We start from the raw sequence: 25,646 nt of genomic DNA, 5'->3' as shown, positions 1-25,646 counted from the left end.
GCTGATTAATAGCTGTCCATACCCTGAAGGTAGGGGCACTTAAGAGAAGGGGTTGCTCCTTTTGTCCTACAGCTGCAGAGGGGGTACCACAGCGGAAAAGGAAATGAGACCTTTTCGATAGTCTCACCTTTCCCTTCCCAAATGCTTTTCTCATTCTTCTTCTGTCTCTCCTGCCTCTGTCTTCAATGTACTCACCCATTAATGATTAAAAAAAACCCAAATAAACAACCCTAGCTGGTACACACAGAAGTGCAAAGCTGCTGCTGAACAGACTCCGTTTGCCTCAGGATCAGTTGCTGCATCTGCTTGTGAGGCTGCCAGTCAGGACTGCAGATGATTTAAGAGGCTTTCTTATTGGCAATTTAGTTAAACCTGCTGTGCACAGCTAGGTCTTGGGAGAAGGAAGATGAATGCACATTTTAATGACTGAATCAGCATATATTGGGAACCAGGATGGCAGGAGCCTCACCTCCCTCGAGGCTCACGAGCTGTGACAAGCAAAAAACCTCCCTCCTGTTAAAAAGTACATGATTGCTGTATACCCCACTGTTGGATATATATTCTAGATGGATTGTGTCAGATAACATTAAAACATACCCAGTGTTTGCAAGATGACATTGGTGCTCTTTACACCCTGATTCCAGTGCTGAATCCCGGGAAGAATGAAACAGTTCTGTGGAGTGGTTTCGGCAGATTGATACATCCTTTACGCTCCTGGATGAAGTAGTAATGTAAACATCAGACTGCTGATGGGTGTTACAGTTGTTTTATACACAGAGATTTACCCCTGTACTGGCTAGTTAGCACAGCTCCACCACAGTCAGTGATATAGTGGTGATTTATATCTGCTGAGGATTGCAGCCATAATTCTTGTCTCTATTTCTGTACGTGTATACAAATACACTCACATACTTCAATTTTCAACAGACTTCAGTTATCCAGTGCAGCATTGTGTCCTCCATCTGTTTATATCTCCAACAAAAATTTATGCAGTTGCTCAGTCACAAATGTGAAATTATTCTATATCCTCAGTGACATTGAGATAATAGAATTTATATTGCACATATGCTTATTTACACACACAAGAACTCACAGTCATTATTACTGTTGCTGATTTATGTTATTGCCATCCAAAACTGCATGCATTTATGTACACCATTCATTTAAAACTATTTCAGAAATAAATCATGACATAACAAACTAAGCAATCAGATGAGTATCCTATTATTTGCCTATTCAAATCCAGCTACCAACCTTCAAATCATCTTTTATCCCTTCACATCTTCCATTCTCACACCTTGAGCTCAACTGTTAAAGCTACTTTAGGAAAATGCATAGGGGCAAGATGCAGTTATTATACAGAAAGGGAAATATACAATAGATTTTGGGAAGCTAAGGAACCCTGAAGTTAACACACTGGAGAATTGACATTAAACAACTTACATATTTCAAGCTTTTAACAAATCATATCCAAAATCAGTATTCTGCAAATCAGACTGAAATGTTGCTCACTTGCAAACTGATCCCAATGTAGAAGGTAGCAGTTATCAGCCAGGTTTTTCCCAAGACGATTTTTCTGAATCAATTCTTTGACAGTCTTCCTAATCTTGAGGAACTCATCTACTTTTTGGACTACTTACCTCCTTGTGTGCTTTTTTTTGCCCTACTAGCCTACCTTAGATTGCCTTTCCCCAGCATCAGGAAGAATTATTTCTGATATTCATCTTCTAAGGCAGTATGGCAAAGTTTTGCTGTGCTGTTCTTTAAAGGTCATATTTAGGTAGTAACTATGCAAAACCTGACATCTCACAATTTATTTCTCTCTGCAAAAGGACACTTAGCTGTTTAGCAAGACACTGCCTTATTGTTTAGACAGAGTAGCACTGACTACTGAACTCAATAGAAGTGTGTCCCCAGGTGATTTAAATCACAGTTACCTCACTAAAGACAGCACACTCAGTGCTGACAAGTTAAAATGACTAAAGACATGAGGCCAAATCTGTGCCTTACTTTAACAGCACATCTGGGCCTAAAGTCAACATTTCCAGCATCCAAATGTCAAAGAGATATTTGTAGCTTTTTGAATGTTGATTGATCTTTAGAGCTAAGCTACTCAGCCTAGGTCTACACTGTGAACCTCACAATCCCAAAATAAGCCATCTGTGGGGTTTAGACTGGTTCATAGATAGGCAAGAGCTGAGAGGCAAACTTCTGGAACACAGTTCTAAGAGCTTGACTTTACCTGAATTCTGCTGCTGGCCTCCAGCTCTGTGTTGCATCTCATCACCAGCTCCTGTAATTCCCATGGAGTTGTGAACATTTCAGCTTCACCCCTCTACATGCTCGAGGCCAAAGCTTTGCTCATGTCCCACTTACATGTTATTCTGAGAGTGGCAGAAGTGGTGATTGCATGTGAACTCAGCAAAAGAGTGAATTCTCTACATCAAGAGTAAAAATGGAAAAATTGGACCCTTCTCATTAAATAAATCATATGAACTATCAATTTGCATATGTTTTGCATTCTTGGGTATAAATTTTTAAATATTTTAAAGGTTCAGGAAACCTGGGAGGATTTAAAACATGAATCCCTCTGAACTGTGATCTAAGAGTTACTTGTCCCTTAAGAATAATGATTTACTGGGTCTAAGCAGTTTTAACATTATTATTTTTTAACCCACTGGAGCTTTCAGTGCGGTTACTTTCAAAGGAAATAAAACCAGATGATAATTGCAGATTAGAGAAAAAGAATGAACTCCCAATTAATTATTAAAATTGACTGTTAATTTTAGAAACTTGCAGCAAATTGTTCACAAAAGAAAATTTAAAGCTACATGTTATTGTATATATTGTATTATTGTATATAGTATGAATACTATATTATTTCTCAAATTCCCTGTTGAAGAGGTAAAAAACATTTTAAATATTGGAGGAATCACACAGAGAAAGTAAATGACACCAGGTATATACTGAATTGTGTCAAGGATTCCCTTTCTTGTATCAGAAAATCACAGAATAAGTAAGGTTGGAAGAGACCACCAGAGGGGTTAATTGGTCCAATGTCCCTGCTTGAGGAATATACATGCACATACATTAACCCTATAAAGTGCTGAAGATCAATATGTGTCTGTGTTACAAAGATATATATCTCCATAAGGCAGAGTGAGACCAGATTTCCACTTATTTGGAATTTTTTTTTTTATTTAGGGTTAAAAAATTCATTCCTTATGGTGATGAATTAAAATATTTCAATGGTTTTGGGCTTTGTATGAACTAGAGAGTAATATCAGAGATGCAGAAATGTTCAGACTAGCCCCTAGTTTCATGGCATATCTTGGAATTCAAAAATCCTGCAAGAGAATGTGTGTCTAGTCCAACCAAATGTAAACAAAATATTTTGCTGCAAAGAGAATATGAACTATTTATTATGCCTAGACTATGGAGCGATTAGCTATTCTGACCTTCCATGGCTTCTTTGACAGTTAAGGTACTTGGATCCTTTCAACTTCTGGTAAAAATATATATTTTCTTTTCAAGTTTGTTATCTCCCTGTTTGTTTGGGATTTTTTTAACAGAATATCAATATGTGTGTCAGTAGAGAAGGTAAGTTTAGAATAATTTTAATATCAAAATTTTACTTTCAGAAAAGGCTGCATAAAATATCCTCCCCTTCAAAACTCATCTATTCCTTCCATGTGTGCAGTCAGTTCTGATGCCTTCAGTGACAAATCGTGACTACAAGCATATTATTCTCCCCTTAGCTGTGTATATTCAGCACTGTAAATGAGAAAGGGCTGCAGCTCCAGTCTGTGCACACCAGCAAGGGAGTTCCTAATGTCCCAAACACAGCTTTATGAACCTCAAAGTTTTATGCCTTCAACACTGCTTGTTTCTGAGATTGTAATGTCAGATGAAGTGTAATGGCTGGGACAATGCAAAGAATGATACGACCTGGAGCGCGGTCTCAGACTACAGAGTAGATTTTGTACAAAGAAAGTGATGAAGAAGTGATAAAGTGGTGATGAGAAAGAAACTTAAGAATATTTGCACTGGGATCAATATAAGGCCCTGCTGTAATATATTTAGAGATCTGCTTCTACCATCGTATTGTGGTACATGTCAATCATCCAGGGGCTCAGCAGGCACTGGTCACTTAACAGCAACAGTAAGGGAGGAAAAAACCACATCAATTAAACTGAATGAAAATAATAAATCCCCAAATATTAAGCATACATCCAATTTGGCAACTCATTTGACTGCCTCAGGCAGTTGGTTTATAGAGTCATGTTCATTCCACTTAATATTATTAACAATTCCCAGGGAAGCACTGCATAGTTACAGTAGCTAGTACATTAATCTTTATCATATGTGCAAGAGTGGAAGCTTGGAACAGGATTATGAAAACAGAGTGCTTATTCTTTTATCTCCAAACTGATCTCTATGCAGAAAATAATGATCTAATGAGACTACTTACTAACTGAGTATTAACTTCCCTGGGGCTAGAAATGCTTTTCCATCAAGTGCTTGGACAAATGATCTTGTGAGAGCTCTTGGCCTTTGAGCTTCTGCTTCTTCTCTTCCAGTCAACGTGGTTGGGTCACAGGATGTAAAAACCTCAAATTCCAGTTTTACACATGCTGTGGGCTAAATTAACGGTTCTGCATGGAAATCATTCTAAAAGCACAAGTCACCTTCCCCACAGATTCCTTTTGCCTTTGCTCATTAATATTGGGGTTCCTCTAAAAAGTAAGTGACTCTGGATGTACACACTTTAAAAAAGAGCAAGACCACTGGATCTTCCCCTTTTAAGGGAAAGCAAAGCTGGAAGGAATCCAACTGTGTTCACATTCTCAGTCTACTTTGTATGTAAGAATATAAGAGAAGCCAGTACTGGGGCAGATCAAAGGTGCATCTAGCCCAGTGTCCATCTCCAGCAGTGATCAGCACTGGATGGCTAAGGTAAAGAATAAGAACAGGGCATAGATATAATCATCCTTTCCAAAATATTACTCCAGCCTTCAGTAATTTGCAGGACAGGGTCTTCTCAAGCCAGAGGATATGACTTCATACTTAAAGAGCCTTAATGGATTTTTCTTCCACAGATACGTCCTACAATTTTCTGAAGTGTGAATTCCTGTGGAAATGAGTTCCACAGATTCACTAAATATTCTGTGAAGAAGTATGTCCTTTTGTTTGAATCAAAGCTAGACCCTAGTGGGTTTCATTTCTCCTACTCCTAAAAACGAAAATGATACTGCGATATTGTTCAGGCTTATCTTCCTCATGCTGCTCTTTATTATGAAATACTATGAATGATGAAAAAACCCCACACTGCTATTTTATCCACACTTATTTCTCTCTCTTTTTTTTTTCCATGTTGAAGAATCCTACTCTATTTAGTCATTTCCTATGCAGAATTTGTTCCTTGTCTTTATCATTTACCACCTAGTTCTCCACTATACAAGATCCTTCAGTAACTGACTCAGGAAACATGTCCAAAGCAAAGAGACCAAGAAAATCAGCTGACTTCAATCCACCAATCCCCAGGAATTATGCTCCTCAATGTACAGTGATAACAAAAGAAGAAATGCACTTTGCTGGTATATTTAATTTGGTTTACTGTGTTGATAGGAGCAGGTGGATGCGAATTTGATCATTACAACACCAAGAGTCTTTCAAGTACAGTTTAAGGTAGGTCTTGTGTGGCTTGTACAGAAAATTATTTTCAGAACTGAATTTAATGACAGAAGTTCCCTTCTCCTGTTCTTTCCAAGCCACCAGCTAAATCTTACACATCTCTCTAATGAAAGATTGTTTGTGAAGTAGGTAGATGGCCTAATCAAAGGACATTATGGAAGGACATTCTAGAAATGTATAAGTGTTCTAGGAGATACTGTGAGAATTCAAGGAGGACAAATTCATCCTGAAAACACAGGCACTACGTTGCTGGAGAAATTCCTGAACCTAAAGTCCTTGGAACAGGGGCTGAGAGAGTCCTGCTTTTTACATTCTTCACTAAACGTTTGCTGTGGGTGCTGTCGATGACAGTCCCTACAGTCTGACCCAGACAAACTTCTCTTCTAAACCCGGGCTGCCATGTTCATTAAGGCAGCCCATCGACAATACACGACCCATTCAGATCACCCTTTCCATGGCTGCCGTAAATGCCGCAGGAGGCTGTGCTCTGCCCGACTTTCGCTGGGAAAGAGGCGATGCTAGAAAGGAGGCGGTGAAGCCCATGCCGCTGGGTGGAAGCCCGCCGAGCTAAGCCCTCCCGGCCTCCAGCAGCCCCTTCCCACCCTCCCGCGGCGGCGCGGAGCTCCCAGCGCGCATCCCGGGGTGCCGGGAGCGCCGGGAGGCAGCCGGGCGGGCGGCAGGAGGCCTTAGGACCCAGGGGGACGGCGGTGGAAGGACCCAGGCTTTGGCGCACACGCCTCCTACCAAAAAAAAAAAAAAAAAAAAAAAATAAAAAAAAAATCTCAGCCCCGTGGAGCTGGCGCTCGCTCATTCAGTTTTCTAGAGAGATCTGAGCCGGAACCCGGGAGCCGGAGCCGGGAGATCTTTCTCGCCCCCACAGCTCAGCAGCAAGGACATCTACGGGGGAAAAACTCCCACCCCAGGCAGCCCCCCGCCGCCCCACGGCAGCTGCCGGCGCTGTGCAGGTATTTGGATTTGCCTTCTCTCGGGTTGCGCAGGGCGGCTCTCGGCGCTCCCCCCGCCCCGCCGGGCCCGGGATGCGGCGTTTCAGCACCGCCGGGCGGACAGCTCCGGCTCGGCCGCTCCCTGCCCGGCCTCCGGCTCTGCCTGCTCCATCCTGCCTGCCCCCTGCCTGCCCTGCCTGCTCCCTGCCTGCCCTGCTCCCCCCTGCCTGCTCCCTGCCTGCCCTGCTCCCCCCTGCCTGCTCCCTGCCTGCTCCCTGCCTGCTCCCTGCCTGCTCCCTGCCTGCCCTGCTCCCCCCTGCCTGCTCCCTGCCTGCCGTGACTGCTCCCTCCTGCCTGCCCTGCCTGTGCCTTCCTGCTTGCCCTGCCTGCTCCCTCCTGTCTTCCCTGATCCCCCTGCCTACCCTTCTCCCCCTTGCCAGCTCTGCTCCCTCCTGCCCCCTCCTGCCTGCCCTGCTCTCCCCTGATTCCTCCTGACTATCCTGCTCCCCATTGCCTGCCCTGCCTCTTCCCTGTCCTGCTCCCTGTCTTCTGCCAGCTCTATTCCCTCTCGTCCCTTGCCTCCTGCCAGCCAAGCTCTCTGCTTGCTGCTACCCTACTCCTTGCCTGGTCAGCCTGCTGCCTGTCCTGCTCCTCCTGTTCCCTGCCTGGCCAGCTCTGGCTGCTGACTCCTGCCTGCCCAGCTCCCTGCCTGCCCTACCTCCTGCCTCCTACCATTCCTGTCTGCCAACCTACCTCTCCTGCATCTGCTTCCCTGCTGCCTGCTTGCCTCTTTCCCTTGCTCACTGCCTTGCCTGTCTCTATGTTCCCTGAATCCACTGCTTGCCTCATGCCTGCCCTAACTCCCTACTCTCTGCCTCCTGTGCCTCTTACTTGATCTGCTCCTTCCATCTCCTTATCCTGCTCCCTTCTTCTCTTTGCCCTGCTGCCTTTAATTCCCTTACCTCCCCTCCCTCCTCTGCTTCACCTGTCTCCCTTGCCTCTCCTTGCCCTGCTTACTGTTTCCTGCCTCCTATATATCCTGCCTCTTCCTCCAGTTGTCCTTGCCCTGTTTCTCTGATTCTCTTCTCTCTGCCTTCATGCATTCTGTCTCCCCTGTCTGCTCTCCTCCCTGCCCTGCTCCCTTGCCTCCTATCCTCCCTGCCCTTGTTTCCTCACATTCCTCCCTTTCCTGCCCTTTCTTTCCCTCCTGTCTTCTTTCCTCATCGCTGGCCTCAATCCTTCCTGAAAGGGGGCATGGGACTGTAAAAATCAGCTCAGCAGCCCAGGGGCTGGGCAAGGAAGGAAAAGAGCGCAAGTTGGAAGGGAAAGTCCAGATACAATTTGAGATCAGGGAGAGATGAGAGGCATGTAGAGGAAAGGGCTAAAACTGGGAGCTAAGTTAATGAAGTAAGGGCTACAGCCAAGAGTTGACATACAGGAGCTTGTCAAAGAGCAGCAGATACCTGTTTGCTCCTCAGCAAATTGACGCCTGTTTTAACCACTTGTACTCACTCTAAAGACGGATGAGTAATTAAAGAGAGGGGGGAATGTGCCAGGTCAGTCAATTGTATTGCTTTCCTAGAGGTAAATAGTGATAGGTGCAGGGAAGAAGTGAGTGAATCACTTCTAGCATGTGGGTCCCTTGCTGCAAGAAGTCAAGAATTAAGTTTCGGTCTTTGCAAGAAGTGAGGGTGTTCATACAGAAAATAAATGCAAAGCAAACAACAGCTGGAGAAACCCCATGCATGCTACTGTCCAGACTTTAATTCTGTTTGCAATGGTTTAATCCTGAGAGGGTGAGGAAGGTCATAGGAGAAAGGGAGTTTCCCCTTTTCAAAATGCTGGTTCCTCAATTTTAAAAAGCTCTGTGAATAATTAAGTTAAGGAGCAGATGTCTACTCCTTGCCCATCACTAAATAGTGATAGGATCATATTTGGAAGAAAAAATTAAATTACAGAAATTCTGCTTTCATGTGCTTTCTGAGTAATCAGATGATAATATGGATTATCTCCAGTACTAAATGTTAATACAATGCCAACATCTACATGAGATATTATGTAACAGTATTATGCCATGCACTGCATAGTGAAGGTACCGATTTACTTTTTCCTATAATGATAAATCAGATAACCTTGTAGAGCTTTTCCTCATTTGCAGTCTGTATCCCAGCTTGAAGTTTACAGGGGCAGCTTGTGCTGTCATGTATCTGTTATAAAATCCTGATGATTATTTTAAGAATTCTGTTGACTCATCTACCTCTAAAAACTATTGAGCATTTTCTAAAAATTAAACTTTTGTAAGGCAAACCCAAAACATTGAAAGATATTACAACCTATTCAAAAAACCTTCTTGATTTATTATATCATCATTTATAACTTAAAATCTGTTGCAGAGATGGGATACTCTGAGTAGCACTGAGTGCTGCTGAGTACTGGTGAAAGCAATGCAACTGAGTTCAGCAGTGGGGGAACTGCAGAAACCACACCATAGCACTGGGTCATAATTCCTCAAACTCCACATGCCTTGAACACAGACGTCATTTCACTGAAATATGTAACAGCAGCCTCCTCATCTTCCAAAAAAAGGATTATGTCAGTTGAAATAGTAATGATCAGCCTCATAAACGGATGGAGAATATTTCCTTCACAAAGACTGTAAACTCATGCTGTTGTTAACTTAAGCATGCAATTATTGAAGCAATTGTGCTATTGCTTGGCAAGTGAGTTTTATTTTCTGTCACAGCCTCGTACTGTAGTGTCTCTCTAGCACAGACACAAACAAGATGTGACAATTGGGTACTACTAGTTAAGCAGAACAAAACAAGAGAAAAAAGAAGCAATATTAGTCTCTTATAGAGTGGAAAAACTGAGCAGAAGTTTACATGGTTTTTCTCAGATGAGTTGTAATTCCTTTCCTTCTTGATCTAATGCTGCTCCATTGATTTAATTTGAGAATTTCCAAGTACTTTAGAGGGATTTTGGTTTGCTTTGGATTTTTTTTTCTTTCAGTAATATTTATAAACTCCTTAAGTCTGATATGTTCCTCCACTGAGAAAACAAACCCACATGGTATTATAAATTTATATTAAGCTTTATTTCTACAAGTCTGGGAGAAGTTCCTATGTGTATTGTGTTTGTGCTCAGATTTCAGTAGGAATGAGAGAAAAAAAACCAGGAGGATTGCATTAATTCCTGGATGCAGAAATTCCTTCCCCTTCCCCTTCCCCTTCCCCTTCCCCTTCCCCTTCCCCTTCCCCTTCCCCTTCCCCTTCCCCTTCCCCTTCCCACTGCCACACAATGATATGATGATGACAGATGCTTTCCTCTGGCACAATGAAAAAAGCAGAAAAAGGACAACACTAATGTATCATTATTGCATTTCATATATTTTTAAAGAACATAATTTTTCAAAACATGGAGTAAAAAGGACTGCAAAATTAGTTAAACTTCATGTGCTTAAACATGAAGTCCTGAATATCTTGTTAATATGTTTTGTTCCTTCTTCTGTATATCTTTGTGCAGTTGTTGTAACAACTTTGACAGCATTTCAGCATTTTCTGACACCAACGTTATGATTGTGTACTACCAGATTTCTACATATAGCTTCTTTATGATGCTTGGGGGTCAGAATTCATGTTTTGCAAGCTGTTAATTTCTGCTGCAAGATGTTTCTATATTATTGGAGGAACTGGCCTCTGTGCCACGGTAGCCAAGATGCTTTTGCTTGGTGATGCTTGCACTATGACTGACATGGAAGTTCCTCCTGAACTGCTGCTTCTCTGGCATGCCACAGGCCAGGCCACAGGTTCACACAGGGGTTTGCAGATTATCTGTGACTGGTGAATATTTACAACTTAAAAACTATGATTTTAAGAAAAAATTAACCAAACTCTTTGAGGTTAAGGCTATTTTGTTTACCTTTTTTATTTCTGTGTCTGTCATATAAGTTCCCCTCCTTAGCATGTGGTCCAATTCGTTAATATTCAGGTGGTGAATAAGTTTTGCACATTTTAGGTCCAAAGATAACAGGGTGTTTTTTTCACTTTTACGTTTGCTGGACAGCCTTGTCTGTCTCTCCTCCTGCCTGGCAGCTTGTAGGAATAGCAGGGCAACTTTGGGTCGGTGCTGCAGACATGCCTACCCTGCATACTGTGCAGAGAGCAGGAAAGATCAGCTGAGTTTCTGCCGTGTTTTGTGCTGTGCCATGGCTAAATTACCACCACTGGACATTTAGATGTAGCCTGAGGGCAATCTGTAACTAACTCAAACTAGAAGACTGTAGAATGAGTAGGAATGCATGATGTGTTGTTTCTACTGAACTGAAGGAAATGTTAGTTTTTGTACCTGAGCTGAGAGATTCTACCCTGGGAAATTGTGAGAAACCATCAAATTCCCCACACAGCTGTTACAGTCACAAACATTCACTCTTTTCATAATGACAAGGAGCAACAAATCCCTAGTGAAGGTTTACAGGAGCACCAGTACTTGGAGCAGAAAGACTTGCAATATTTAACTCATTTATGTTCACTGGGAGAATCTAGTCCCTTAGGAAGGAAGGGCAACAGAGAAGTAGAGGCCACAGTTGGAGTATTGTGTCCTCTTCTGGGCTCTTCAGTGCAAGGGAGACATGAACATGCTAAAGAAAGCCTGACAAAGGGTCAAGGGGATGATAAGGAAAGATTCCCTGGATGTTAACATGTAGGCTTATGGCTCAGGCGATATATGATCTGTTCCCAGCTCCATGAAATGTTGTCCTCCATGAAATTGGTTCATGGAGCTGGGGTAGGTTCCTTTCTAGGGCTGACTACTCCACTTCCAGTGCAGGTACAGTGTATCACAAGGCCACAAAGGACCATTCCTATAAGTACAGGTATGGATTCATCCTCCCCTGTCCTTATGGAACAACCTCTGCTAAGCAAAACATAGCCCTAAAAGATTTTCCAGAATTAACATCAAAATATTTTTCAAAAAGAAATTTAATGAGATGGCACCCACACTCTGAGATAAAATCATTCTATATTACCATTTTCCCTCCCTCCCTGCCCACTCCCTTCCTCTCTGGCGTGATTTCAGCAGCTAATATCTGTATAAATGCTAGGAGTTAGGAATTATGTAATGAGCCAAACCTTAGCAGTGATGCCTCTTAATACCAGGTGAGGAAGAAATGTTAGTGACTTCTCAGTTTGGAAATTGTGGTAATGAAATTTCTCATGGCAGATAGCTTTGGACTGGATGGAAAACACTTGGTAGATTAAGAGACAGCTAAAATCTTTGTGGAACTGAATTGGATGGGGAAGGGCCAAATGGACAAGAGGTGCTTAAAGAAGCAAGTGGCGTTGCAGGGACTGGTAAGTGGACAGGAACACAATGATCCAGACAATTGCCATCATCATTGAAGGCAGGTTTTGGCCAATTTTCCAGGCCATGCAGTGCAAATAGGGATTGGATGCTGACCCAGAAGCTGTCACTGAAGAGAGAGCAGTAAGGCATATTAAAATATTTGAATGAAAAGTATTTTGTATTCTTTGGAAAAGTGTTATTTTCATTTTAATTTGTATAGTAAATATTACTACACATTTTATTATTTTTTTTTTATTTTTTTATTTTAGGATCTTGCAAAAATATAAACTGCTTGTCTGAAAATTGTATCCAACTTTCAGTATGTTACCCAGGCTGAACACTCACTGTCCCTTGTCATTCCCTTGCTGGGACTGAAAATGAGTTAACCAAAATTGTATGTGATGCCACAATTTTGGTGGAAATTTCCCTCCTTGTTTTGGTTTCAGTATGTTGTGTTGCAACTCCCTGTAATTTTTATTTTTTTTTTTTAATTTAAGGCTGAATTTTGTTCCTTTGGAGAGATGATTTATTATAAGTGGCTGTGAAAAGATGTTAGGAGAGGAAATAGTCCCTTGGGAACAAAGAGTCACAAGATAGAAAAACAGCTGTTGAGACTGTAACACACTCTAGTGTGCCAATACACAGGAACAATATTCAAAATAGGAAAAGAAGGCCAGTATGCTTGTTTGGAAGAAAAAACAACCCTGCACCAAACTGAACAAAGATGTAAACATCTAAAACATTGGCAGATGGATCAGAGCTGTACACAACACCGGAAGAGAAGAAGAAATTGCCATGTGTGGGAGGAGGTGAAAATGGAGATGAAGCTTCTGTTATATCTTGGGAATCAGAATAAATCAGAACCATTTGAGAAAGTGCAGCGACAGTTAAACTGGGTAGCTATGGAGCACTAAATTTACTGTCAAGGTTAGCAGTGGGAGAATCAAATCATTCACTGATGTATATCAGGCTCCTTGAAGGCAATGGTGCTAATGTGGATTGCTAAATTCATGATTTGCCCTGCGATTCTGAGAGTGACAAAATTGTTCATACATATTTTAGATTGTTTTGCAATATATAATTTCACACCAATAAAGTATTTTAGTGCAGTCTGTTCCGGGTGATAATCAGGATAGTCTATAGGTAACTGTAATCTATGGTTATAGCTCAGCTCACTATCAGAAAACTTTGAAATGCATTTAAAAATGGATCTTTTGTTAGAATGAGTAAGTTTTTTTTTGACAACAACATCTGACAAGAAAGGACTGTATCTCCCTCACCTTGGGATAATCCTGAGAATTTAAATTAGTTAAAAACAGTAGGAAACTTTAATAAAAATAAGAATAATTTTTGACATTAAATAGTTGGGGAACCAATGAAAAGGGCCAGACTTTATTTCCTTGACCAAATTTCATTTTTTTCTGGAGCAGACTGCATTTGACCTTTCAAGAATTTGCCTTATTGCCAAAGAAGCATCTTAGTGGGGGTGGGAGACAGAACATGAGCAGAGGAAGGAAGAGTTTTACTCCCATAAACTCCTAGAAAATGGATGAACCACTGGGAACTGTGTGTGTGTGTGTGTGTGTGTCACTGTTATCTGCTGCTAATCCTTGGATGTTTTAGAACAGATGCAGAGAAGGGCTACAAAAATGATCAGAGGGCTGGAGCACCTCTTATGAAGACAGGCTGAGAGATTTGGGGGGTTTCAGCCTGGAGAAGAGAAGGCTCCAAGGAGACTTTACAGCAGCTGTCCAGTATCTAAAAAGGGCTTAAAAGAAAAGATGGTCACAGAACTTTTACTAGGGCCTGTAGTAATAGGACAAGGGCTAACTGAAAGAGGACAGATTCAGATTGGATATAAAGAAGAAATTTTTTTTATGATGAGGGTGGTGAAGCTCTGAAACAAGTTTCCCAGAGAAGTTGTGAATGCTCAAACATTGGAAATGTTCAAGGCCAGGTGGAATGGGACTTCGAAAAACTTGATCCAGTGAAAGATGTCCCTGCCCACGACAGGGAGGTTGGACCAGATGACCTTCAAAGATCCCCTCCAAACTAAAACATTCTGTGATTCTACAGTTTTGTGATTCTAAGCCGCAGGAATGCTAAATGTGTTGTAATTCATGCTAGGTTCTAAGCCAGAACTAATGCAGACCCCAGATAAGCTTCTTGCTTCTGGATCTCTATTTAACACCCTTGGGAACAGAGTTTCCATACTCTACACTTGCTGTTAAAACTAGGGAGGGACCAATCCTGGCACCACAGTCCCCTAATGACAGTGTCACCCTTAAGTACTCCTAGCTGTCCTAACTAGCTCATGGATGCAATCGTAACAAAATCCATGATTTATGCATGAAAATGCTGATGTCACCATTAATTTGAGATCTTAGTCACAAAAATATTACCCTGGTTTCTCTGCAGCCTACTGTAATTTTACATCAGTGGAATTCGGTTAATACCACTGGAGTTATTCTAATTTGGTCTGATAAAGGCAAGAGTAAAGAAAATAACTGTTACATTATTTTTATATAAGGAATCCACCTTTATAACAGCTCTAATTTATTTAAGAATTAGATAGCCTGCACTCATGGACTACCCCTCAAAACCTGGGGACTTGTTTTTTGGAATCCTTTGCTCTCTGTAGTGCCTTTTCAAAGCCCTCTTTTCTCCCAGCTCTGCCTTTACTCGAGTTTTCCCAGGCTGATCAATCATCAGATACTCTGCTCTGCAGGTAGCTCTTTTCAACTCCAGCTCCACAGTGAACACAGAAAGAGGATGCTTGATAAACTCTCCTTTGTGTCACCCACAGAAATATCCAATTCATATTGCTGTTAAATGAAAAGCTTATCTCCCACCATAAATGTCCTTTAAGCAAATATGCAGAAACAGTTTGTATCAAAATTTTGGGATTTCATCCTGGGGCTGCAGCTGTGGCATCTAAAATGTAGCTTTTATCAATAACATGCAAGGTCACAAAGCAGGGAACCGAGGCATTTCTTGAACTCAGTGACTTCCAGGTCTTGCAACATAACTTTGAGCAAATCCGGGACCAAGAAATGCTTTGGCTGCTGCTCTCCCCTTTGTTTGATCTGACAATGCTGAACCCAGGGGAGTATCTGAATGAAATTGTTGTTTTGCCATAAATAATTCACAACTCTCTGAACAGCTTTCTTCAAATACAAAAAGTATGTCTTTCACTGAGGGATTCTCTTTAAATGTTTAAAACCAATTTTTCTCTTCCAGAAATTAGAACTAGAGATCAGTTAAGCAGTGTGGGGGGTGGGGGTTGTTTGCTTGTCTGTTTCTGTGATAGCTGAAAAATTCTGTGGATCTTGATCTTTCCTCACACACATATCACATTGGAACAGACCTTGATCTTATTTCACACAAGTGTAGCTACACAGACTTCGATGACAGCCTCTTGCTAATTATGTCGCTGAAATGTAAGAGATTCACTGTACCATTTTGCTCATACATAACAGCTTAAGCAGATTTTCTTCTAACACTTGTAAAAACAAACTCTAGGTAAAGTACGAAAATCAAAATGAAATTCAGAACTAGGCATTTAGGAAAGCTACAATATACTGAAAGAAAGGAATTTTGAATAAAATACATCTCTTGTCAACTAAAACACCAACCCTGCCAGATTGGAACAAGAACCTTATTTGTGCAAAGTTTCCCATGAAGACATATTGAATCTTAATGGGAACTATTTCCAGTGAGTTTCTAAAAAGTAGAAATTATCCCTGGTATTGGTGGAGTTCTGGGTTTTTTAAAAATAAGTTTTACAGTCAGCTCAGGGTCTTATTCAAGAAGAGCTACAAGCTGATAGTACAGGTGATAAAACTAAATCAAACAGTTGTTTTGCTTAGTATGATGGGGATAAATCTGTCTACTTTTGAAGCTGAAATGTTGCTCACGTTAATGGTAGGAAGAAAATGCTATTATTTTTGCAGTTATCATTCTTGGCTTGAAATTAGGATGCTGCAACTCCCACCCTTCTGTAAGACAACTTTGAGAAGTGTATTCTAATAGCAAGCTGATACAGCTTAGTATTAATTGTCAATAAATTTGATTGCTTTTCTGAAAGCCTGAAAACATGCATTCAAGATGTACTTATCTTACTTGTATTACTGCCTTATCTTTAATGCACTCATTCTGAAATTATGTGACTGGTATCCTCCTACACAAAGAAATTTTAAGGCTAAATAAATTCAGAAATGCATTCCTACAAGCTTTATATACACATTTAATCTTTCTTTTATATATTTTCTTTTTCTTTTAGTAAGTGGAGGAATAAACAACACTTTCCTTTGGATGGATTATAGTACATGTGAACTGCCAGTTACTCTTCAAGAATAAGAAAAGCCTTTTGCTTTCACTTGTTAAATATCAGCTGGATAGCAAAAAGCATCTGAATGGCTCACGCTCACAGCAGACCATCAGTTGAATGGGATCAGCACTTCTACTAAAACATCCGAAGTTAAGGATTTGGAAAAGAGGTTTTTGCAGAGATGACCCATTTACAAGCTGGACTTAGTCCAGAGACTATAGAGAAAGCCCGCCTGGAACTGAATGAAAACCCAGACATTTTGCACCAGGATATCCAGCAAGTCAGGGACATGATCATCACGAGGCCTGACATTGGGTTTTTACGTACAGATGATGCCTTCATCTTGAGATTTCTCCGAGCCAGAAAGTTTCACCAAACTGAGGCCTTCAGACTGCTGGCTCAGTACTTCCAATACCGCCAATTAAATCTGGATATGTTCAAAAACTTCAAGGCTGATGATCCAGGAATCAAACGGGCTCTGACAGATGGGTTCCCGGGAGTACTGGAAAATCGCGACCACTGTGGCAGGAAGATTCTTCTGCTTTTTGCAGCCAACTGGGATCAGAGTAGGTAAATGTAGATAGTGTCCTTATCTTTTTACACACTCACTCAACTCGTAATGGAATATTTGTGGCCGTCCTTGAAGCAGCAAGGCCATTTTCAGCAAAAGATTTTGTAACCATACCTCCATTACACTATAACTACCATCTCACCTGATCACCTGTCAGTCCTCATTCTTAGGATATAGGACCATTGAGAGATAAGGCTATATCAGTGTGTCATATAAGCAGTTCATATCTGGGATTTTTTAAAGAAATATTTCCAAATTTTAGCCAGATAATGTATTTTTGCAATGCATACATTAATGTCTATCATACAATTACTTCAGCTGTATCATGGACCAGCCAAACAGGTTGACAGAAAGCACCTCAAAATGTAAGGACATTCCTGTAGCTCTCCTGGTGCAGAAAAAAACTGACAGTATTTATTCTATCTTCAGACTTTCTAACAGATTGCTTGCTTGTTTGTTTGTTTGATTATTTGTTTGAACCATTTTAGGAATTGCAGCCTCTGCTTTATTTCTACAAACTGTATTGTGATTTTTACACACTGTGGCTGCTCTGTGTTTTTAGTCCCATAAATGGGAGATTCACACAAAACATATTTTTTGCTCAGGCCATTTCTTTACAGAGTGGTATGAACAAAGATGTCTTGCAGCCATTATTATAAAATAATGTCCTTAAATGTTAATGTGATTAGTCAGCTTTCACTACCTATTTGAAGTGGTACAGAGAAAGGGGGCTATTCCAGGAATATCATTTCACATTGTCCTCGTCTTTGTAAGTTATTCCATTCCATTTTCCCTGCCTTCATGGTGAGACGGAGAAGTGTCATCAGTGGTAGGGTTACTGTGTGTTCTGTTGAATCTTTATAAAAATCATATGAAAGAAAAAAATTCAGATTCAGGTTTTAAATACCATCAGTTCTGATGATTTACAGGTAGGATTTTGTCTTGCCATGGTCTTAAGGTTTTGATAAAAAAGGTCTTATTCTTAGGAGTCAGTAGATTGGAGCTTTGAATTTAAACCAGGGAAATTATTAAAGAACAATACACATATGCCTGCAATTTTTCTTGTTATTTGTTTTCTGGGGAATCCTTTCATTGCCATGTGAAAAGCAGAGTTCAGAAGTGTTTCTGATTTTCATTTGCATGTGAATAAATGTACAGAAAATGATACAGAAGTGTAACTTTGCATAATCAAATACATTTGGTGAAATCGTGAACTGAGGGCAGTAATAAAAGTCCTATTAACTACAAAGAGGCCAGCAGTATATCTCCTGTCCTTCTGAACTGCAAGTTTGCCTTTCTTTCAACCACAAAACTATTAAATTCTGTTAGCAATTGGCCTGAAAAGAAAGATGAATGCACAGGTATCTGGAATTAATAGAAAGCATCAGCTTTAGAGGACAGCACTGTGGCTCTGCTGGTTGCATTAAGGGATTTAGGTATTACATAGAGCCAGCTTTGGGTTTCTGATCCCTCAACAAAATGAATCTTTGTGATTAACCTTGTACGTCAGGCCCTGCTCTTGGAAAGCTGAGAGAGCTGGTGTCTAAGGCTCCTGAAATGAAATTTTGACAGAATAATGGTTGCTGTCAGATTTTGGCTCATATTTTCTGCAAGACCTTTAGTATGCATCCCTGCGTGTGTATGTGCATGTGCATGTGCAAAAACCAAAGCAAACCTGCATATTTTTGAAACTACAATTTTAACCTTCAAAGAAGAAAAGCTGAGGCAAATAGCATAGGATGAACTTTCCTGAGACTCCTCAGTGGCATTAAAAATCATGTGCAAATTTGACCTCAGTTCAGCCACTTAACCTCATCTCTTCTGTGGATTCAGATGACAAAAGTGTTTTTTTTCTGTGGGTTTTTGTGGCACTCCAGGTGCAACAGGGATTTGGGACTTTAAGTAAATGGTTGTCCTCCTCCTTATTTGCTGTCTAAAGGCATCAACAAGTGGAAAAGCTCTTAAGGAGAAGGAAATGGTGAGTGCAATGTTCTATTAAGCAGCATGGGAGCAGGTTATTGACCAGAAGAAACACAAATATTACAAAAAAGTTGAAACAGGCATTGTGCCCATCTTACATAAATGTATCTTGGGCAACCTTTCTGCAGACATGTCTTGAGTGATGGCAAGATGTTCACAAGCTCACATTTCAGTTGAATGCTAATGGAATTGGTCATGATGTTGACATGCAAGAGTAAGAGCTCAGCCTCCAGCCTGACCTTCCTAACTTTAATCTCATTTGCCACTGGCTGTGCTTTCTCTTTCTTTATTATCAAATTCTAATTTATGAGGGGTTGTTTATAAAGAAATAATAGATTTTAAAGGGTCTGTTAAAATCAGAATAGCTATAGCCCATAAATTGATTTTCAATCCAGACATCTTTACCTTTTATGCACCTGGGAGTATGGTTACAGTTGGTGTCACATATCAAGGAGGCAGAAGAAACCTTGAAACTTTCTGTGCTTGTAAATATATTAATTTTTACAGGAAATGTCATTATTTGTGTAATATGACTGCTTGGACAAATCAGATCCAAGATGTTTCTAAGATATTCTCTGTATCAAAGACAGAATTTCCATGCAAGCTTCTAGAAACATTTGCAATTTCAGCCACCAGAATGCAATAGATAGACCTGACATCTCTAACAAACTAGATTTTAATTTCCAGTCTCAATGTTTTCAGCTTCAACTTCCAGCTGCTAAATCGTGTTAGTTTAAATACACCACAAAAATATGACAGCTTCCCATGTTTGTACTTTTGTGTCCTGACCATGTCACATTTAACCTATTTTTGAGTTCATTTGGGAGGCAGCACTGTAGGGTAGGTCACTGTCAGGCAACAAAAAGATAGTGCATTAGTGACTCTGCAGCAGAGGTTCTTGTGTTCACTTTTAACCATGGGGAAAGTAAAACAGCTAACACCCTTTTCCTCAAGTGAAAACAGCTTTGTGTTGTCCACAAGGTAAAGAACACACCTCTGAGCAGCCAGCACATCAAAGGTATTGTTTTGCAAAGTGGTCCACCCGCTTAATGCATTGCAATACATTTGAGGTGCCAAAGCTTACAGTTTTAACTTCTTTACTCCCAGAATTGGGAAGATTTCCCAAGTCTAAAATACTCTCCATCAATCTTTTCTGGACTGTTCCTATCATTTTAGTATTGTTGCTAAGGTGCAGGTGGATGAACTGAATAAAAATTTTCACTAATAAGTCTTCAAGTGATAACCCTATCTCATCTGTTTAGTAGTTTCCTCCTTTTAGATACAAGATTGTCACTCTGTTCTTAACTATTCTATCCCATTTTGAGCTCATGTTCAGCTCAAATTTGCTTTCAAGTCAGTTTCCTAAAATACAAATGCCACTGGTAAATGTGTCATAGATTCTCATCCATAATGTGGGCACAGTCTAGCATGTGATTCACACTCTTGTGCAGAGCTAAAACTGTCCTGCTCCCCAGTTATCATTTCAAGGGGTTTGTGACATCTGCAGAGCACACTGACAAGAATTTTGTTTTTGTTTCCACACAGGTAAAAAATATAATGATTGTTTTGAACAAAACCTCTTTGATTACAGGGAAAAAACCCACCGGGGATGATAATTCTTATTGCCAAATCACAAGCTGAGATCTATCATGTTCCAGAGTTACACTAATTTAGCATGTTCTGCATAGGTTCGATTTCTCTCCATTGTTCAGGCAGATTTCTTAGAGATGATGTCATCACTTTCTCTCTAGGTCTTGCATAGTATATTTTGGAATTGTTTGTTAAAGTTAATTCAATACTTTCATTTTCACTTGTTCAGTATTGAATGAATGAAAATGAGCAGATGAATAGATAAGAGAGAGATCAGATAAGTTCCTTAGAGAAGGAGAAAAAAGAACTGTTGAGCTATATTATTGTACACAAGTACAGGGGAGGGACATTTTTCACTTTGATCAGAACTCAAGGTGTGAACCCACCTGAAAGCCACAAAGATTTTACTTACACCAGTGCTTACAGAGCATCTTAGTTTGAATGCAAATTTGTGCAGCAATAAAGACAGATAAGGATGTCAAACTGATTGTGTAATGAATTTTTTTTATTAAATAATTTGCATGATAAAAAATTCCAGTTTGTAAAACAAACAAATGCATACACACAGTTTTGATGAGACCTGAATTTAATGGATTTAAATGGTTTTAAAGGATTTAATGTGAAAAACCATGTTCCATGTGCTGAAATACAAATACTCTTTTGCACATTTTTTCAGTTCATCACTCTCACCAAATCTAAGCCTTCACTCCTCTGATCCACCTGTAGTGAAACTGAAGCTTTTAAAGAAGCTAGGTAAGAGGGTCTTCTCAGCTGTTGGGTTGAGGAAAGCCTTCAGTAACTACCACAGCTGTTCCTGTGTCTGCTGCTGTCTTCAAATACATGCTGCTTATACACCAAGGAGATGGAGAACAAGTAATTCAGCAGAAGGTGTTCATTAATCTTCCACGCAAATGTTTCTTTTAAGGTTGTTTAGCCAGAGTAAAATTTATTTTTGTGTGGAGAGAAAGGAAAAGGACTCCAATCACAATCCTCTGCAAATAGGGCGTGGGGTAGGGGGCAGAATGTTTCTCATCATTTTTTTCAGTAAGATGGTAATTAATTTCTGTCTTCATGTCTGTGCCTTAGAAGCTGTCACATAGCTCCAAAAATTCTATGAGTCAGAGAAAACCTGCTGGTTTGTTTACAGCATACAATCCCAACTCAACTGCTAGCCATAAACCATCTTATATTACCCAAGGAATCTCAAATACTTACTGTTCTGTAGGACAGTGTACTGAGGCTAGAGGGAAAGGAAATATTCTGGCATAGAGGTAAAGCAACAGCTACAAATATTTTGAAGGATTGTGGTAAAACCCAAGTATGACCTTCCAGAGAAGCTCAAAGTGGTGTAATTACATGGATATTGTCATCATCAGATACTATTGGTATAAAAGAATACATCTCAAGTGCTGATTTTTCTAATGTATTTCAAGCATAGTCTCAGGTGCTTAATAGAATATGAAGGAATAAACATCTGTTGAGACTGACTTATAGTCACAGCAAACTGTGGCAATAACTCAGCCTCATGTCTGTTTATCATGAGAGATTACAGTTGAAGTGCAGTCAGCCCTAACACCATAATAATTTTTACACATCAAGTCTTTGGATTTGGTTAGGAGCTAGTGATAGTGTGTTGGGAGATGCTTACAGTAATGTAGATTGACATAGCTGTTCAAGTGTTGCATTGACCAATAAATAGCTTATAAGCACTCTGCACAAAAAAATAATTAATATTACATTACTGAGCTGGTCTGAAATGGTAACAGAATTCAGGATAGTAGGGGAAGGCAGCATAGCATAAGCAGAATACTCATTTCGAAGAGTAACAGATGTGCAAATTAAATGTTGGACAAAGAAGACAAAAAGAAGTTCTGTCTTGAAACATTTTAATTTGCTTGTAGGCAGCAACTTAATTCAGTTAGTTTCATTTATTACCTAAGCCATATTTGGGAAGGCAATTGTAGCCCATATGAATGATGGCAGGATGACATACACAAATGAGAATCCTGTGTTGGGCTGCGTAGGAAATCCAAGACAGAGAAAATGTCTGAAAAAGAGAAAGAAAAACAACAGCTGGGAAAGTTACGAAGCATATGTTGAAGAATGAGGGAAGCTTGACTGAAAAGAAAGAAAACAAACCAATTTATGTACAGGGGTTGGCAATCAGACACATTTTGTGAGGGAAGAGGTGACTGGATGGTGTCGGGCTGAGGACCAACTGAAGAGCTGTGAAGGACAGTGCCTGGGGGTGAGGAACATGGTTTAGGAGCTCACCCACGGGATAACACAGGAGAATGTAGGGCAGACTGGAAAGTGGCTCTGGGCCACCTTCTTCCTGTGGTGAAAAGAAACCAAATCCTATTCCCATACTTTATAAAGTGGAAAGAAGGTCAGTGGGTAAAGACAAATGTACAAACGCATCTACACAGCAAGCACATAGGAACAAATACACATCCCCTGCTTTTCTTCCCAGACCCTCAAGAGACTCAATTTTTGCATGAGGGATTGTCTGGGTGTCAGAAAAGAGAAACTGCATACAGTTGGGATAGCGCTTGTGGCCCATAGTCCTACATGGGCTGCATATGTCATCCTCACAGATGGGATCTGCAAGAGAGCACTGTAACAGAGCTACATCCACAGAGTAGTAGAAGCCAAGCAATGTGACATCCCACATGGTTCTTTGCCCTTTTGAACTTTGGAAACTGCTGGAAACCATAAATGAATGCTGGTATAAACAACAGCTTTTTGAGGTGAGGCTTTGTAGGAAGAGACCAGAACACTTTTTTTGTCACAGAATTCCTCAAATCAACTTTTCTAAATATCTAATATTCTGATCTGTTTCTAACTTGCCAACCTAAATAAAAGCAGCTAAGGCAAATTCAGTCATTTCAGCAGGAACAGACTGAAAAGCGTCAGGGAAGGAAAAAAAAAAAAAATTCTCTGGCCAGCTATTTAGTAAGCTACATGCAGTAGAAGCATCAAAAAAGAATGGAAATACTGAGCTGGAATCCTTAAATGTATATGAAAATTTAAAATTTTAATACTATCTTGATATATTATTTCTTCAGGCCATGATTTATTTTAGACTCTTTCCTCTGACTCTGAGCCCTGTATCAATTGCATTTTACATTGGAATATCTGCTTTTTTTCACTCATGCAAGTGCTGAGCATACTCCAATTCCAGCCCCTTCAGAACAGCAGAAGGGATGCTCAGGAGCTGGTGCTGTTAGCAGACCAGGTGATCCCACAAGACTTACAGCAGACAGCCTGGGTTTGGTAAGGATGTGGATGCTGTGGGTGGCTGCTCAATTCCATGCAATAATAACTGAACAGCACACTGGGGTGAATTCTACCCTGCCACCACAGTCACCCTGCTTTGGGGTATGTCTTTGCCATGGTGAGGGTGGAGGATGAGGGAGACAAGGTTGGTCCTGTGGTTGCACTGGTGAGAGTGCCATGACCATGAGAAGCTCTCAGTGATGTGGGAAATTCAGCGGTACAAGCACCCAGCTGCCACGTACACCTAAACATTTAACCAAGAAGATAGAATAGGAGGACAGGGGAAAGGATGGAGGAGTAAAGTCATTCCAATAAATCAGATAAAAAATTGAATTGTTAATGATCTTCTGTATTTTGCCTCCTTTGTCATGGTTAAAATGATAAAAGAGTTAGTGCATCATAATTAATATAACATGACTGGAGATTTGATTCTTAAAAATGGGAAAATGGAATAATTTCTTAAGAAAGAGGAAATTTTACTTAAATTCTGATTGCACTCCCACAGTTTTTGTTTTTAATAATTGCAGCAACCACAGAGGCAGCAAAACGCAACTACCCCTTGTTCACAAACCATGATAATCCCAGCTCTGGGAACTTCCTGGAGGGTCCATTTGTTGCAGGGACAGAGGGCAAAGCAAGCCAGTTAGCCTCCTGCTGACACTATTTCCTATGTAACTGTTTATGAAAACTGTCCATGCTGAGGAAACTCAAGCTAGTAAAGATTAATTTTAAGGAGAAAGGTAATATTGAAATATGTTTTTCTTTATAGAGAGATGGTATCTCTTTTCCATTTTCCCATTGCAGAGGAGCAGTGGATGGCACATGTCTGCATGCATTAACACATGGTGCTTCTTTCTTTCACATGTGCAATGTAAATCACAGCACCATGTAAAGTTATGATGCTAGAGGTTCAATCACAACATATTTGAAAAGGGTATATGGAGTATTTGTATAAATAATACATAATACATCTTTAGGGACCAAAATTGAAGATTTGATTGAAAGTGTATGCTAGTGATTGCTGTATCAACGTACACAGGAAAAAATACTTGATTTTCAGTGTCAAATTAGTATGGTCTCTATTTTAACTTTGCCAACCTGCTGTGTATCAAACCTCTTATTAGAGGCCTGTTCCTGGAAGGAGAACTTTTGATCTGGTCCCATAGAAGCACTCTCAAGTGTACTTTAAAACACACATATTCTCACATAATGCACCAAGACCAAATGGTCTGAATTAATAAAGCAGGAAGACTTTTTTTAACAAATATGCTTTTCTTCATTGTGTCAAGCTATCCCCACACCTTCCTCATTCTGTCCTACAGATAGTACTGTGTTCCTTTCCACAAAGTTGCAATCTCATCTCCTCTGGTTTTATAGTATATCAGTAGAGGAACTGAATTCCACAAATTCAGGTATGAATGAAGTAGCACAGGTGGAAAAACAGGGGTAACAACACAAGGCCACTGCTGACTGATCACACTGCTATGGTGTGATCAGAAACATTTTTTCCCCTTGCCAGGGCTAAAAATTTCACTGTTTCCTTCCTCCTGGCTGCCTTTCACAGCAAATCCAAGAGATGCCAGTCACGCATTTTAGATGTGCACAGATCAATCTACAGAGCACGTGTGCTGCCTTCAGAGCTTCAGAGTGCTAGGCTGTGTGTTAGCACACAGGATTGCTTTTGTATGGGTATTTCTAACCAGGACAATCTACACCTGAATGTGGTATAACCCTGTCTAAGTCATCTTCATCCTCTTCTGTTATCTTGAAGCTGTGATCATCTAAGCTGTTCTCACTTTGCAAGGTTTCGCCATAAGTGTTCATTGCCTTGCTTTCCCAGGGTTAATCCTACCTGTCTGTTGTATAGGTACAAAAGAAGAAATGTGATTTATATTGAAGGAGACTGATGAAAAATACT

At 40.3% G+C, this 25,646-nt stretch overlaps 1 protein-coding gene across 1 annotated transcript in view; it reads left to right on the top strand.

Moving 5' to 3' along the window:
* The first annotated feature begins 16,403 nt into the window (after positions 1-16,403).
* CLVS1 (clavesin 1) overlaps positions 16,404-25,646 on the top strand; it is an 89,168-nt gene continuing 79,925 nt past the window's right edge. Inside the window, exon 1 of the mRNA XM_023920999.2 lies at positions 16,404-16,878. Within this exon, the coding sequence (XP_023776767.1) occupies positions 16,490-16,878 (389 nt within the window). The 5' untranslated portion in view covers positions 16,404-16,489. The remainder of the gene's footprint in view (positions 16,879-25,646) is intronic.

This window comes from Cyanistes caeruleus, chromosome 1 (assembly GCF_971803275.1).
Source record: "Cyanistes caeruleus chromosome 1, bCyaCae1.hap1.1, whole genome shotgun sequence".
NCBI lineage: Eukaryota > Metazoa > Chordata > Aves > Passeriformes > Paridae > Cyanistes > Cyanistes caeruleus.
The sequence above is the reverse complement of the archived record's forward strand: the minus strand, read 5'-3'. Positions and strand labels throughout refer to the sequence as shown.